Source organism: Arachis duranensis, chromosome 5 (assembly GCF_000817695.3).
Source record: "Arachis duranensis cultivar V14167 chromosome 5, aradu.V14167.gnm2.J7QH, whole genome shotgun sequence".
NCBI lineage: Eukaryota > Viridiplantae > Streptophyta > Magnoliopsida > Fabales > Fabaceae > Arachis > Arachis duranensis.
In genome coordinates this window covers 11536933-11554834 of record NC_029776.3, presented here as the reverse complement: position 1 = coordinate 11554834, position 17902 = coordinate 11536933, and the positions used below count along the sequence as shown (strand labels likewise).

Below are 17902 nucleotides of genomic sequence, written 5' to 3'. Positions count from 1 at the left end.
TGTATCCAAGCTCAACCCAATTCCATGTTTTTAGAGCACTTACATTCTATGATTTTTTACTGATAAAAAAAAAAAAATCATATTAACAAACAACAAACCCTTAAATATAATTTAGTATCACGATAGATTAATGATGAGTACGTAATTGCAGTGCAATTATATATATTCTCCAAAAAAAAGAATATAACTTATAAATAGATATTGATTAATATATGTAATTTACTGTAAATGTATGTTTGGGGAAATATATATTATTGTCATTACTTTGTATATATGTAATACCTAGAAGTTGAAAACATAAAAAAAGAAATAAAAAAGCACAATGTGAACTTGTATTCAAGAAAGGTAAAAATATAGGAGATAAGAGAGATAAAGTGAGGAGTTTAAAACATTACTTTGTCTTTGATCCCTCAATTTTTCTTTTCGATATTTATTGAATTTTTATAATATAATACTATTTCACTCCCTTTTTCTTTTTTTTATTAAATTGTTTAATTTTTCATGTTTAAAAAATTTTCATCTTTTGTTTAATACATATTTAACAATTGCCTACTATACTTAATTAATGTGATTTCACTAATACAGAAAAATAATTTTGAGGTCATACATAGAAAAGTTAAAAAACCAACAAAACTACAAATACAACCGATTTTTTTTTAACTTATTCTGTATTCAAGTTTCCTTATTTTCTTTGTCCACTTATACTTACTGAGTCACCGACACGAAAAATCATGTGTAAAAGAGGAAAAGTTTTAGAGAGAGAGAGAGGTTACTTTATGTATAAACTGGAAGATTCTATGGTGTTTATGGTAGTTGTAAGTATCACGTGCTTTTATGTAGTGTCATGGCTACAAGGTGACACGTGAAGCTGAGGATAAATGTGATAACGGGACTATCACATCAGTGAAGTGATTAAGTTGCTTTTATTTTGATTGTTTTATGGAGAATAAATAATTAGAAAATAGAAAGTAACCACTAATTTATGGACGTTTTTTATTTTTAATGTTGTAGCTGGAATGGAGTTGGACACCATTATGGGGGAGGGAGGGGCTTCACTAGCTTTTGGTGTCAGGCATGTAACAACTCGGACCCTCCGAGTTTCAACAGGCTACACGGATCGTCCGATTTCCCTCTCAGCAGACGCACAGTCCGATTTCAAAGGGGAAGGACACGCGTCGCGTTGCAGTAGCTCCCCAAACGGTGTCCTGAAACTAAACACTCGCTCATGCATTCACCCCTCTCACCATCCGAAAATATCACTCTCTCAGCTTTCATTTTCAAGCTGAAGCTCCCATTGTTCTTCTTTCTCCTCTCAGCTGTGCATGGTTGAAGAAATAAAAGAATGCCAAAAAAAATAAAACTAAGAATGTTGATCGACCTGAACTTCATGTTATGCATTATCTCAATCATCCCGATTATGTAAGTTTTTTTTTTACATTTTTAAATTTTTTTATTTAAAATTATTATTGTAAAATGTTTACTTGTTGTTATTAGAAGTACAAATTAGAAATATAGATAGAATAAAATAATTATTACTATTTTTCAGCATTTATATGTATTTTTTAATTTTTTTAGAATTTTTTAATTAATTTTTAATTGTAAATATTATTGTTAGTAAATTAATTATTATTATTTTGTTAATTGATACATTTTAAAATGTAAACTTTATTAGGTATTTTTTAATAGAGCACGTAATTTTTTTTTGTGATTTTTTAAAATTTTGTATTATAATTATTATTTAATATAAATATAACCAAACTAAAAAAGAGAGCCCAACCGCTCAATTTTAATTATAATTATGATTGAAAATAGGGTTAATTTTTTTAAATCTTATTAAAATTATTAATTATAATTGTAATGAATGGAGGTAAATCTTATTGTTGTTGTGAGAAACTATTAGTCTTATTTTGGGAATAACTTTAGATTTTTTAATTGTAATTTTCATTGTTAGGAAGTTAGTTAGTTGTTATGAATGATGTTCGAAAAAGAATTTAGGCATAGAGTGTTTATTATTATTATTTTTTATAATTGAGAAAAATATGTTTAAATAATAGTATATGACTAATTAATATTAGATATTATTCAAGATAAATGTGTTATTGTAGAGAGATTTGATTAGGTATTTATGTATTAATTATCATTATTAGTAGTTGGTGTGGTAAAAAAAAATTATTTTATTTTAGTAGTAAGTTAGTAAGTGTTAAGAAGTTGACTAATTCTTTGTTATGTTCTTTGTAGAAGTTAAGAATGTTGACATGTGACCATCCAGTTCCTCCGGATCGGTACAACGATAGGGTGGAGGAGTATCTACGACTTACCGGCTTTTATCATGCATCACAGATTGGGGTAGTCCAATGTCAAAAGGCACTGGTGAATGCTCTAATCGAGCGGTGGCACCCAACACACATACGTTTCACCTTTCTATTGGTGAATGTGCCGTCACTCTTGAAGACGTGGCTCTAATTCTTGGTCTTCCAACTGACGGACTTCCAGTTACAGGGATGACAATGAGTAGTTTCGAAGCCTTGGAGGCGGAGTGTTTGCATCAATTCGGAGTTGCACTGCGTAAGTCGGACTGTAGAGGCAGTTGCATAAAACTGACTTGGCTGCGGGATCTTAAAGAAAATTTACACTTGACTGGTGAAATTGGTATACAGAGGTATGTCAAGTGCCACATTATGTTGCTTATCGGGACGATCTTGTTTGGGGATAAATCAGGCGCAGGTGTGCACTGGAAGTTTCTACCATTGCTTCGTGAATTTGGTAGTATTATACAATACAGTTGGGGATCTGCATGCCTAGCACACCTCTACAGGGCATTATGCTGGGCATCTCGAGTTGACTGTAAGGAAATAGATGGCCCACTAACACTTCTGCTCGGTTGGGCTTGGATCCGACTGCCATATCTATCGCCGGTTCCTAGGGAGCCCCGCAGTTTTCCGCTAGCAAACATGTAATATTATAATTAAATGTACCCCTATATTGATATTTATAACTTAGTTGTCAACATTAAATGTATCGTATTAGGTGGCGAAATTGGGAGCGTGGTGACCGACGATATAGATATATGAAGCTAGCTGATTTTAGGAAGGCCTTTGATGAATTTCAGGAAGGCGAGGTGAGTTTTCATTAAAGTAGTATTAGTTTCCTGTTTAATGCCTGCGTAAATCTTATGAACCATTGTCAATGTGATTGTTATGTGGGTTGTAATCATGAGTTTCCTTTATTTTTTTCAGTTTGTGTGGGTTGCGTATGCTGTGGATCGCATGGATCCGAACATAATTCCTACTGAAATCTACATGCAGTCGGTTGTTTGGAGCGCTACAGTACCTTTGGTGTCATTTGAATGTATTGAGTGGCATGCTACCGATAGGTATAGGCGACAATTCGGATTCATTCAGGGAGTACCTCATGAGGAGCGGAATCTGGACAAGGCGCATGGAGAAGTCCTCACTGATCCTAAGAATCTTAACTGGGCCATGGCACCGACTCATTACAGTTGGGTGATGCATTGGAAAAACAGGTATCGCCACATTCTTTCTGAGCTTCCCATGCCTTCACAGCATCCGTTGGATACTTACATGCATTGGTACCGAGGAAAATTTGGGAACCGCTTGATATTGTCGAATCTTGTGGGCGAAGAGAATGATGAGGGTAATCAGGATTTGGATTAGGGGAATCAGGATATCGATGAGGGTAGTCAGGATATGGATGATGACAATGAAGAACAGGAGCTACATTCGCCTGAGATACCACCTCCAAATCCACTTCCACAAGAACAACCTCAATTTTCAGGCCAGTATGTACCGCAGACACATTTCAACCCATCATTTTCACAGCATCAACAATATTGGGGTATGTCACAGTTTGAACCAGGCGAAGGCAGTTCTTTTAGCCAGTTGCTTGGGTTTATGGCTGGAGATGCAGGACAGTCACAATTTGGCCATCAAAATGAGTTCATGCCAGGGAGATATTCGTTGGATGCGAGGTATCCGGGCCATACCTCATCGGTGGCTTTTGGAGGATTCGTATTTGTTGACTCTAGTAGGAGTGATGGTAGACGCGGAATTTTTAATAGTCAAAATCCTTACCCTGTTTCCATGGAACTCATTGAAGAAAATGCTAACACACTCGAGCAAGAGACCGATGCGTATCTAGTGGACAATCAAAAATTTGTGAAGGATGTAAAGTGGGCAATCAGAAAGTAGTTGTGGTGTAATGTATTTATTTAAGTATTAATCATGTCAACTATGTTTAGAGTACTTTGTATCTGTTGGACATTACGTATTAATGAGCTGGAAAATGCTAAGATTTCTATTGTATGTTTAGAGTATTTATGCATTAATGACCTTATTCAGGTATTATTGATGTGGACTATGTATTAATGTTTCATAAAATCTGAGTATCTTATTATAACAGATATTATGTCAATATACCTCAATTGGACAATTGAGATCATATTTTAACATGCTACAAGTATCTTATATTTAGTGTTGTTAAAATCGGACCGGACCGGCCTGTTTAACCAGAGAATCGGTAAAAACGACCATCTACCGATCCGGTCTAAAATTTGAACCGCATAAGATTAAAGACCGGTCTTCTACCAAATAATTCTTGTGTAGCTAAATTATTTTAAACTTAGTTATAAAGTCACTTAAATATTTTTTTATAATTATGTAATAGCTATCAGTATTATATTTTAATAAATACTTGTAGAAGATATTAATATAATACATATAAAGTACTTAATAAATTATTAAAACTTAAAAATAATAACTATTTTAACATAAAAGCAAAATAAAAACGTCATACAATGTTACATAAATACGAGATTTTGAGTGATATTATACAATGTTAGATATATCAGGTCAATTTAAATCACATGGACAACTTATGCCATACTATATAATGCTACACATATCATATCATCTGAGACTGTGAATCTATTGAGCATTTCCGTCGGCATTTGCACCTGCTGACTGACGGCATCTGCTACGACTATGTCCCTCAGCTCCACATAGCCTACATCGCCTAGGACGACGTAACATTTGCGTGTCCATCTCATTCAAGAAACGGGTCATCCTGGGGTGACCTTTCGTGACGCGTCTCAGGTACAGATTCGGTACAAACCAAGGTCCGTTGTAAGCAAGCCATGTCGTAGGATTACCTAGTGGCCTAAACCTTGATCGGTACACCGGCCAAACTTGGTCCATCTTATACACATCATGCACATACAGTTTTCAATCCAGTCGCTGGTTGGCACAACATGCAAACACATGTCTGCAAGGGATCCGGTCCACCTAGAACTCACCACAGTCACATCGAAGGCCACGTAGATCGACTACAAACTCCAGTCCGCTTGGCATCTCACGCACCTCAAAGACCTCATTCTACCGGTCAAAGCAACTGACCTGAATGTTTCCTGATGCAAGTTGGTTTGCATGCAACTTCGAGGTCATGACATCAGAGAAACATGGCCAGCATTAATCCGCGCTTCTTCCTCCGCTCTTTTTCGGGTGAACAACTCGTTTAGCCTATAGAATGTTGCCTTCACAAGAACAGTAATGGGAAGATTGCGTGCACCCTTCAACACTGAATTGATGCATTCCACAAGATTCATCGTCATGTGACCCCATCGGTATCCACCATCAAATGCCAATGCGTACTGTTTGCGAGCAATTCGGTTTAACCAGTTTGTATACGCTTCGCCCCGTTCCTGTAATCGCTGGTAACGCACTTCGTACTCCCGCACCGTCCTCGAATATCCTGGAGGATAGCAACATAAAAAAAGAAAAATAATAGCTGTCAAAACAAATGTTGAAGGTTACATCTGTTAATAACTTACTTAAATTTAGTAAATGGTTACTAATGTTGACGACCAATTTTTGGAGGTACGGTGCCTTGAATTTTCGCAGAAAATTTGACTCTATATGCCTGATGCAACACATATGAAAAGCTCTAGGAGGTGACCAAGCTCCATTACTGCGTTCTACAGCTGCATTGATGGATTCATGTCGGTCGGATATTAGACCCACACCATCCCGAGTGACAACATGCTGACGAAGGTTACTAAGGAAAAAGTGTCATGCATCAGAAGTCTCTCCCTCCACAATAGCAAACGCAATTGGGACGATATTGTTGTTGCCATCTTGTGAAATTGTCACTAGCAGACAACCCTTATACTTTCCGTACAAGTGAGTCCCATCCACCTGGACTACTGGCTTACAATGTCTGAATGCCCTAATATAGGGGTAATAACTCCAAAATACTCGATGCAGTACTCGAATATCACCCACCAAGTCATCGCCTTGATATGCAGGCATAGTCTCAAAATGGACAACAGCTGATGGCTCCTTATAACACATAGCCTCAAACTATATAGGCAACGCTTCAAATGATGCTTCCCAACCTCCAAATATTTTTTTCTACTGCCCTTTACTTAGCCAACCATGCTTTTCGATAACTAACGGTGTAGTTGAAATTCGATTGCACTTTTGCTATAACTGACTTTACCTTTAAGGAGGGGTCCGCCTCAACCAATGGCTTTATCGCTTCTGCAATTGTGATAGAATCCCAACCAACGGCTTTATTGCTTCTCCAGCTTCGAATGATCTTGAGAAATGGTTGCTCTGGTGCAAGTGTGACTACCATTATACCTCCTTATAACTCAACAGTACTTTCTGCTGATCATGCTAACCCTAATAAGCCAATCACACCCTGACCCGTACTACGTACACTTGGCATAAAATGTCAACGGCTCAGACTCATACACCCGGTAGTCTATGCTTTGTCGTATGGTATACTCTTTTATCGCCTTAATAACAGCTTCTCTAGAACTGAACTCCATACCAACGGCAAATTCACCATCTACAACAATAGGAATCTCTGCAATTGACAACCACCATAGGAAAAATCAAATAAATACACACATATTACAAATCTGACAACATGTTATTATGTCACTCTAATTAAAAAAAGAACAACAGCAGAAGATGTAAAAACCGAACCGGACAGGCCGGTTCGACCGTCAAACCACATGAACCGGAACCTAACCGGTCCAGTTCACTGGATTTGAACCGTACAAGAGATCGATCAACTGCGAATGATAATTAGAAACTCACGTAATATTTACTAATCATATTCGAGAGAATTTTATTATTACCTAATAAGTACTTATACTATATATATAACAGTGAAAGATTTAAAATATTCATATTGGTTTAAAATAACTTGATTTTCTTAAAATGTTATCAAACACATATATTTTCAAGTTTGTTATTTAACATTCATGCTATTATTTATTTTTTATCTACATAAGACCGAGTCAACCAGTTCATTCCACTAACCCAGCGGTTGAAGTGACCCAGTCACCTGAACCGTTCGACCACCGGTTCAATCCTGAGAACTATGACATCAATGCATGATTAAATAATGGTAAATAAATACTAATTTATTCATAACTAAATCAATAACTGACTAAAAAAAACTAATACGACGTATTACGTACCTGCAGTCATATATCCCAAAAACTCCGAAATATGCATGGCTTCCAAGTCCAAAACTTGCATGAATGATGGCTCCTCAAACGGCACTTCGTTTGCGAGTGCATTTGCCACCTCTGTCACATCTGGAGCCGTTGCTCCATCACCTTGATCTTCATCTCCATCTCCATCTAGACCAACAAACTCGTAGTTACTTTCGAACTCTTCTTCACTGTCACTATTATAATCTTCTCGTAGAATATTCCGGTCGGCCTCAGATTGTTCAAACTCAACATACAACTCGATGAACGAGATCTGAGCCCGGTTTTCAATATACATTGAAAACATCTCTTGCATGCTCACTTCGTCCGTCACATATTTAGTTTGAAACTGGACGAATCCACCAAATACCTATATGGGATATCTGTATAGAATACAAGATATCTTTTTTGCCCTCTCAGAATCAATCTTTTCACAGATCACATATTTGAGCTCTTCAAATGAGATGATAAAAGGAATAACAACATCTAGCGATTTTTCACAAATAAATTTTACTCCTTCCGACGTTTGTAGTAAAATCTGACCAAAATAATACACTTTTAGTAACACTCTGTCACTCATTTCTCTCAATCACACAAAAAAAGGATAGCTTTAGCTACTAGATTTTCAAGTTTAAAACAGCAAGTAATAAAGAAATGAGAAAGAAGAAACAGAAGACGCAGCCATTCAAGTTGGGGAAGAAGAAGCGAGTAAGCTACCAGTTCACTTCACACTTTTATATAGACCACTTTAACGAACTCGTACCATTCGACTAGGTTAACATGATTCAAAAAAAATATTAAGAAATGAAATTGGACCATGCGAATTCATCTCGAAGTTCCTCAAAAAATTTTCCATCCTCACTCAAAATGGAGGGTCCGAGTTCTTTTCAAATTCTAAGCATGGAACTCGGACCATGCGACTTGTAGTACCATTGCATATTAAAAAACAAACCTAAGGTAACACGGAGGGTCCGATTTAGAGAAACCCAAATTTTATTTCTCATCCTGAATACAAATCGGACCGTGCAATTTGATATGCTAAATTCATAACTAAAGAAAACGCACGGTCCGAGTTCTTCTCCCGCACATTGCCAAAAAGCTATCCCACATATACGTCTAGTCTCCCATGCTTCCATATCCAAGAAAAGCACACATATAGATTCCATTTCGATAAAATTGAGCCATTTATGGATGGTTAGGAAATAGGTTTTGGTCAAAAGATAAATAAAAAACTAAGAAAGTTCCAAAAAAATTCCAAATAGCTAACTGAGGGGCACAAACTATTATTTAATTATGAGCAATGCTAGAAAACCAAAAGGGTATTAGCCAAAAACCAGCTAAATACCTTTGGGTGAATTCAAAATCTTTATGAGTTAATATATATAGATGTTTCTTCTGCTAAGTATTAGAATGTTTCTTTTCATACTAAATGGATGTTCTTTTATATATTTTTTGAATTTTTTTGTATTACAAATGTGAATGTCTCTATTTTCTAAGAATTTCATAATTTTTTTAAATTTTATAGATATTTAATTATTTTTACTAAAATATAACTTGATGTTTCTTTTGTTAAATATTAGGATATTTTTTTCATATTAAATGAATATTTTTCTTATATTTCTGTAATTGTTCAAGGACTCCTTTAACAATGGCCTCTGACCTCCTCACTACCCTTGCCGAGTACCCTCCAAGCTTCCAATTCTTCCCGGAGGATGATGATGAACTTGAACAAAATGATGACCAAGATGAAAGCCCCCCTCATCTCCAAACAGCTCCAAAGTCGCACCAAGATTCTGCTCTTGGGTGATTGAGACGTTGAACCGTGGGCTTCAAAGGGGAGCCATAAGGGGTAAAACAATAAACCAAGGCATAAAGCAAACTTGGGCCAACAAGAATTGTAACCGTTTTGGGCCAAGAAATGCTACTGGGCCAGGACCTTTTTGGGAGACAGCAACAAGGTGAACCGGGTCAGGAGAACTCGGATCGCTGCAAGCGGAGCACCCTAAGGGTCTGCAGCTTGGTTCTTCACGCAACGCCAACAGCATGGATCTATGGAGTTCGCGGCACTGCTTCTCCCCTGGTCACACGAGAACGACGAGCTGGAGACATACGATCAACCTGTGCGAGCCATGGACTTGAGGACCGAATTGCGATAGGAATGGTTGACGGGTCCGAGGGTGAGAATGTTGTGGATGGCAGAGGCGGCTGCGCTGGAGAGTTTGGGGATGAGGAGTTGGCGGCGGGAATGGAGGGTTTGGAGGACGTAAGGGTTAGAGGATTGGTCATTGGAGAGGATTGATATATCTAGCCTTCAACCAATTGCTGGCTTTGGAGATGCTGTGGTTTAAAGCAGACGATGCAGGGTCATCATAGTTGACGGCAAAGAGATTTTGATTTAGAGTGTTGATTGGGTTAGCCGGCGTAGGATCTGTGTGTGTGATTGTTAGAGGTGGGTAGGTTAATGTGAGAGAGAAGATGAAGGTTTTTATAGGTTTTAATTAGGTTTATTTATTTTAAATTTTTTAAATTTTGAATTTAAAAAATTTTAAATTAATTAATTATTAATATAAATTAATGTGGTTTTGTTTAGTTTTTGGCCGGTAACTTTTTGGTTCTATATACTTTTCCTTTAACTATTAATTATAAGTAAAAATAAGGACAAAATGCGCATATAAGCCAATTGGATACACAATTTACACAATTCAACAAAAAAAAAACGAGACATGAATCAGGAGGACGTTTTTATGTAATTCGAATTAGACATATTTAAACTAGACTAATGAATAATAATTCGAATCACCCTACCTCGAATTAGACATGACCATAATAATTCGAATGGGTGCAATTCGAACTAGACATGCATGAAAGTATCATAGAAATTCGAATCAATCTTATTCGAATTACACACAAACAAATACATACTAGTTCGAATTGGACTGATTCAAACTAATACCCGATATATTGGCTCATAGTAATTCGAAGCATGCTCATTCGAATTATGGAATATTTGTAAAAAATATTAGAAAAAATATTATATAATATACAAAAATATACTACAAAAAATATAAATATTAGTTGAACGTGAATTTTATAGCATAAATTTAATCCATGTAATTATTTTAATACACCAATAATTATATCTATATAGAGCCAATGCTAAATCGAATTCAATTAGTTCGATAATACGAGTCTATGAAAAAAAATTGCATTTTATAAAGTTTAAAAATTTTTATTATGTGATAGGTTAGTAACAAGTACATTACAAATCTTTTATAGTATTCATCGTTACAATGTTTAATTTAATAATTGTTATTAAAATTTTAGTTGTACTAGTTACAAAATAAATAATCACAATAAATTTTTTTATAAAACTTTCTTAAAAGATCTCATGAGTATTATAAAAAGTATCTTAAATCGATTTACATAAATTGACTTACAAATTTTTAGTACTCATCAAATCTTCTAACAAATTTTCATATTTTATAAAATTATTTACAATAAGAGAATATAAATAATAATAATAATAATAAAGTTTAAACATATTTTATTATATTAGGTTTGATAAAAATTAAAGTATTTAAATAAATGATTTGGTAGCAGTCGAATAGATATTTGGAAAGCATTTATCATATTATAAATTCATAATTATGTAAGTATGCGAAGGATTTATTTTTTAAATTATGTTTTTAAATTAAATAGCTTTCAATATTATTAGATTGTCCTAATTTTAATTCGGTCAATTCATTTTATATTTATATATTGTAATTATTTATTTTGTAACGAGTATAACTAAAATTTTAATAATAATTATTAAATTAAACATTGTTACAATGATTAGTATAAAAATTTGTAATGTACTCGTTACTAATCTATCACATAATAAAAATTTTTAAACTTTATGTTTTGTCGATTTTAGCAAATTGATGGTGGTTCGATATCTAGTGGTTTGGGAGCGAAACCTACTCCTCTTTGCAGGTACCAATTTTCTAAAAGTACATTAAAGTGTCTTCGATTAAACGTGTTTTGGGATAAAAGATAAATTAAAATTTGTAAATAAATAAAAGGAACAAAAAATAGAGTTTTCGAAAAAGAAAATGTGCTGAAATTGAAAAAGGATGAGTTGAAATTAAAAGAAAGCAGAAATTGCCTTGGACTGAGTCAAAGGGCTTTGACATGAAGATTAAAAGTGCAGAAATGTAAATTAAACAATGAAAGTAAAAAATACTTAAAAGATAAACTTGTTTGAAAAATAAAGTTTACAAGAAGATAAATTGAAGAAGTAAAAATATGGAAGGAACCCTACAAAAAGTAACTCGAATACAGATTCAGGAATTCTCTGGGGATGTGAGTGTGCTTGAGTATTTTCTGAGTTAAAGTTCCAACCCTTATTCCCTAAAACTTCCTAGTATTTATAATCTACTTTTGGTAACTGACGATTAATTACAATTAATTACAAAATCATAGCCTTGAATGCATACTCTTTGGTAACCGTTCCCGCCTTTTGGCTATAAATGTTACCCATGATTTCCTTCCGTGATGAAAGCCTTTAACTTCTCCACTACCATAACTGCTCGATCCACTTATTCGAATATCTTGTTCGATTACCTGTCTCGAATATCTTGTTCGATTAGGCCTATTCGATTTAATAAAGTAAATATAATCGAATCCGCGTCGATTACCTCCAACCCATGCTTGCACGTGTATCTTTTCAAATATGTCTTTGACCTCTTTATTACTTCGAACCAACTTACCTTTATCGAAAATATTTTTTCGATTAACACTAATTTTGTTTCATAGACTTGTATTATTGAACTAATTAAATTTGATTTAGCATTGGTTCTATATAGATATAATGAGGGGCGAAGGTACATGCTATTAAAGGGGGGCAATGGTCCCCCAAAATTTTAATTTTCATTTATAAAAAAAAAGTCTAGCCCCTCCTGTTTTTATTTCCCAGCCCCCTCCCTTACTTTCTCAGCCCCCTTAATTCATAAAAAAATAGCCCAATACTCCAATAGCCCATTTCCAGTTCCACCCTTTTTTTATTTGCCAACTGCCCAACCCCCTTTTCTAATAGTCTATTTTCCAATTCCCAATTCCCACCCCTTTTTTTTATTTGCCAGCCGCCCAACCCCATTCCTCTTTGTTTTGTTCGTATATTTTTTCAATCCCTCTTTTGTTCCTATACTTTTCACTTTCACTTTGCAGGTAATAATTTTTGACTTTTTCTATTCTTCTTTTTTTTATCTCTTTAATTTTCTTATCTTTTACCTCTTTGACTTTTGTTTTTTTTTTGTAGATTAAGAAAAAGATAATAATTCAACAGGTGATTATTCACTTCTGTTTCTCAAAAAAGGTTCTATTTTTATTTTTTTTATTTTAAGAAAATTATTAAACTATTGACTTTTCTATTATTATTTTCTGTTAGTCTTGTCTAATTTTTTATATATTTAGTTATTTATTTAATTTATTATTATTTGTTAATTAAGTTTTTGTTATTATATTTTAGTTTGTATATTTAGTTTTTTTTATTAGTTAACTATTTAATTACAAGGTTATATTATTTATACTACAATATTAGTATTATTGTTCTGAATTTTAATATCTTATTTTGAATTGAAATATAATTTTTATATTTTATAAAGATCTAGATTGTAATTTACACTTTTTGCTAAATATATTTTTAATTATAGGAATTTATTTGGCCATTTGATTTATGAGTAAGTTCAAAATCATTGATACATTTTTTAAAAGAAAAGATCAAGAGAATGAAGATGCTTCTACTATTACTACTCCAATACTTGAGGGGTCATCAAATTTCATTACTTCAAGTTCTCCATTGAATAGCTCAAAGCGTCCTCAACTTCTTCCAAATCAACTATATGTTTTTTCGTTTGGAAAGAGATCCTGGAATGCGACCAATGATTTGGAAGTTTTCTCCAAATCAAAGAGATGAAATCCGTCGGACTTATATTAAAGTTGGGCCAAATCAACCAATTCTTGATAATTATCCATTTTCTGGTGATAAAAGTCATCGTCGCTTTCAAGCTTCATGGTTTAAATTGTTTCCATCTTGATTAGAATATTCTATAGAAGATGATGCTATATATTGTTTTCCATGCTTTTTTTTTTTGCTAAGGAACCTTCAATCAATACGGGTTCAAATACTTTTATTGAGAATGGATTCAGAAATTGGAAGAAAGTAAATAGTAGAAAAGAATGTGCTCTTTTGAATCACATTGGTAAAGGTCCCAACTCATTCCATCATAAGGTGTTGAAATCATGTGATGATTTGATGAAACAATCACAACATATCGACAGACTTCTTCATAAGCAAACATCAGAAGAGATTGAAAATAATCGAATTCGACTAGGAGCATCTATAGATTGCATTAGATGGTTGACATTTCAAGGTTACACATACAGAGGACATGATGAAAGCCAAAGTTCAAGCAACAGAGGTAACTTTTTGAAAATGTTGAAATTTTTGGGATCTTACAATGAAAGAGTGAAAAAGAATGTTTTGAAAAATGTTCCAAAAAATGCTAAGTATATTTCAAATGATGTCCAAAAAGAAATTCTACATATTCTTGCTACTAAGGTGAGAAATTCAATTAGAGAAGAGATGGGAGATGCCAAATTTTATATTATTGTTAATGAAGCTAGAGATGAATCTAAAAAGGAGCAAATGGCCATTGTTTTGAGATTTGTTACTCTAGATGATTTTGTTAAAGAAAGATTCTTTGATCTTGTGCATGTCACTGATACTTGTGCAACAACTTTAAAGAAAGAATTGATTTTTGTCTTTTCTCATTATAATCTCCAAGTTGAAAATATTAGGGGTCAAGGGTATGATGGTGCTAGCAACATGCGGGGTGAGTGGAATGGTTTGCAAGCTTTGTTTCTTAAATATTCTCCTCAAGTATATTATGTACATTGTTTTGCTCATAGGTTACAATTAGCATTGGTGGCATCTTCAAGAGAGGTACTTCAAATTCATGAATTTTTTACTCAATTAAACTCTATTGTCACTATTGTTAGTGCTTCTTCAAAAAGACATGATCAATTACAAGAAGTTCAAGCAATTGAAAATGCAAACTTGGTTGTTCAAAATGAATTAGAAACAGGCAAAGGTACGAATCAAATAAGCACTGTACAAAGAGTTGAGGATACTCGATGGAGCTCTCACTTTAATTCTATTTGCAGTTTGGTTAAAATGTTTACTGCTACCAACATTGTTCTCAATAATATCATTGAAGACGGGACAACTTATGCACAAAGAGGTGAGGCTTATGGTGTTAGTAAAATATTATTGTCATTTGAATTTGTTTTCACTTTGCACTTGATGAAAGAGATTATGGGAATCACTAATGTTCTTTGCCAAGCACTGCAACAACAATCTCAAGATATTCTTAATGCAATGCCTATTGTTTCTACATCAAAGTTACTTCTTCAACAATTAAGAGATGGTGGATGGTGCAATTTTCTTGCAAATGTTAAAGATTTTTGTGAAAAGCATGAAATTGAAGTCCCTAATATGAGTGCACAATATGTTTTTTGAAGAGGTCGATCTCGTCAACCAAGTGTGACAGTTGAGCATCATTATCGAATAGATGTATTCTTGGCAACAATTGACTCTCAAATACAAGAGTTGAATAGTAGATTTAATGAGCAAACAATAGAGCTTTTAACTTTGAGTTGTGCTTTGGATCCTAAGGACAATTTCAAATAATTTAATATTAAAAAAATTAGCAAGTTAGCAGAGAAGTTTTATCTCCTTGACTTTCCTTCTAATGAGCTTAATATTTTGAAATCTCAGTTGCAACATTATTAGCATGATATACCAAATCATTTGAAAGGCATTGGTACACTTTTTGAATTGTGCAAGAAGTTGCAAGAAACTGGGAAATCAAGAACTTATCACATGGTTGATAGATTAATGCGTCTTGTTTTGACTCTACCAGTGTCTACAGCAACAACAGAAAGAGCTTTTTTAGCAATGAAAATTGTTAAGACAAGACTCAGAAGTAAGATGGCTGATAAATTTCTTGCATACAATTTGGTCATCTATATAGAAAAAGAATTAGCAGCTATTTTCGACACAAATTCAATTAAGATGATTTTGAAAATAGAAAAAACGGTCGAATAGCATTTTCATGATACAAAACTGTAAGTGGTAACTTTTATATATTATTGTCTTACTTTGATTGAGATTATATATTTAATTTTTTTTATTTTATCAATAGAAATAGTAATATAAAATATTTTTAGTAAATTATTAAACATCGCCCCCCTAAATAGTTAGTCTAACTCCGCCCCTGGATATAATTGTTGGTGTATTAAAATAATTGCACGGATTAGATTTATGCTATAGAATTCACGTTCAACTAATATTTATAATTTTTTTATATTTTTTGTAGTATATTTTTTTATATTATATAGTATTTTTTCTAATATTTTTGGCAAATATTCCATAATTCGAATCAGCATGCTTCGAATTACTATGAGCCAATATACTGGGTACTAGTTCGAATCAGTCCAATTCGAACTAGTATGTATTTGTTTGTGTGTGTAATTCTAATAAGATTGATTCGAATTACTATGATGCTTTTATGCATGCCTTATTCAAATTGCACCAATTCGAATTACTATGTTCATGTCTAATTTAAACTACATAAAAACGTCTTTCTGATTTATTCATGTCTCGTTTTTCTTTTTGACTGAATTGTGTATCCAATTAGCTTATATGGGCATTTTGCCCTAAAAATAATATTAACTATTAAGTAAAAATAATACATTTGGATATATTTTTTAGGATTACTAACATTGAATTTTGATAATTTGAACCAAATTTTTTAATACATTATATTTTAATTTTTTCTAATAGAACAATAAAATTATTTAACACACATACAAAAAAAATTATTATTATTATACATCTAGATATTCAAAAGATACAAAAATAAATTTTTTAATAACACTTTAACAACTCATAAAAATTAACAAAATAGATGATAATAGAACAAGTTGATAGACAAAATTAAAAATTATAATAATGGTACTTGGTAATAATTAATTACGATTAGGTGAAGAAAATGTAGGAAGAGAAAAAGAAAATAAAGTAAATTAAAGACCTCAAGATTTGAAGATTGTTTTGGACATTATATTATCAAGCGGAAACAGTTACACAAATTTTCATAAACGTGGGAGTTACACTTCAATTTGATTGGTTGAAGATGGCTATAAATAGAAAAAGGTTCAAAGACATAAGGGTTAGAATTTTACTTCAAAAATTACTCATACACACTCACATCTCAGTAAATTTTTGAGTCTGCTTCGAGCCAATTTTCTATAGAATTTCTTTCACTTATTTTCTAATTTTCATTTACATTTTCTGCAAACTTTACCTTTTCTTGCAAGTTTATCTTTCAAGTAACATTTACTTTCCTTGTTCGAACTTTACATTTCAGCACTTTTATTTTATGTTTCAAAAGTCCTTTGATTCAACCGAAGGCATTTTACTGTTTTATATTATTTAAAGTCAATGCAAATTATTTCAATTTCAGTTAGTTTATTTTCGAAGTCTTTATTTATTGTTTTTCAGATTTTCTTAATTTTTTCTGATCAAAGGGTCTTTAATGCACTTTTAGAAAATTGATACTCGCAAAGAAGAATAGGTTTAAAATCAATAAAACAGGAATATAATAAAGTATAAATTAATAATTTTAAAAAATAATAAAATTAAAGATAATTTTAAAAATTGAATAATAAATTCTAAAAAATATTTTTTATCAATTAGAAACGAAAAAAGATTCAAGTTTATACTTATCTATGTTCTGTCATTAACCAACAAATTCATAATCACAATGTATTATAACAAATAATAAAAAAAAAAAATGGATGAACCTTTAAATACATGAATAAATAAAATTTGCCTCCGTGAAATGAATGACTCACCGACACCTATCAACAATATGGGATTTTAGGAGGGAGGGGGCGTCATTGATTTTTACTTCACTTATTCCAATTTTTATTTTTAGTGTTTGAATTTTGGTGGTATTTTTTAATAGTATAGAGAGTTGGTGTTTTTTTTGGATGTCACAAATTAAAAGGTGAAATTTATAATTTATAATTTTTTTATGTCACACATCTAAGAGTTACATTTATAGTTTTTATTTTTTTAAAAAAATATAAATCTAAGGATCAAATTTCTATTTTAGTGTTAAAAAAAATTTAAAATATACTAATCGGACTCTCCTATTTATTTGAGAATGAAAAAATATTTATCTCACCAAAAATTGATTCCACACTATAAAAATTTGATCTCTTTAATTTTTTAAATATGAAAGCCTGATTTGTTATTTAAAATAAAATAAAAAA

The 17902-nt window shown here is 32.6% G+C and overlaps 1 protein-coding gene across 1 annotated transcript; it reads right to left on the bottom strand.

The window, feature by feature from the left end:
- Positions 1 to 6083: 6083 nt before the first annotated feature.
- On the bottom strand, positions 6084 to 6651 carry LOC107488027 (uncharacterized). Its single transcript, XM_016108724.1, has 2 exons — positions 6469 to 6651; positions 6084 to 6353 (listed from the first exon to the last, which is right to left on the bottom strand). The coding sequence occupies exons 1-2, from the start codon at positions 6649 to 6651 to the stop codon at positions 6084 to 6086; spliced, it is 453 nt and encodes a 150-aa protein (XP_015964210.1).
- Between the last annotated feature and the right edge of the window lie 11251 nt (positions 6652 to 17902).

Excerpts from the sequence above, each read along its gene's own strand:
- LOC107488027 (XM_016108724.1), bottom strand. The coding sequence starts at position 6,651 with ATGGTAGTCACACTTGCACCAGAGCAACCATTTCTCAAGATCATTCGA. Across the intron at positions 6,354-6,468 it reads AATCGAATTTCAACTACACC|GAGCCATCAGCTGTTGTCCA; the intron begins GTTAGTTATCGA and ends ATGTGTTATAAG.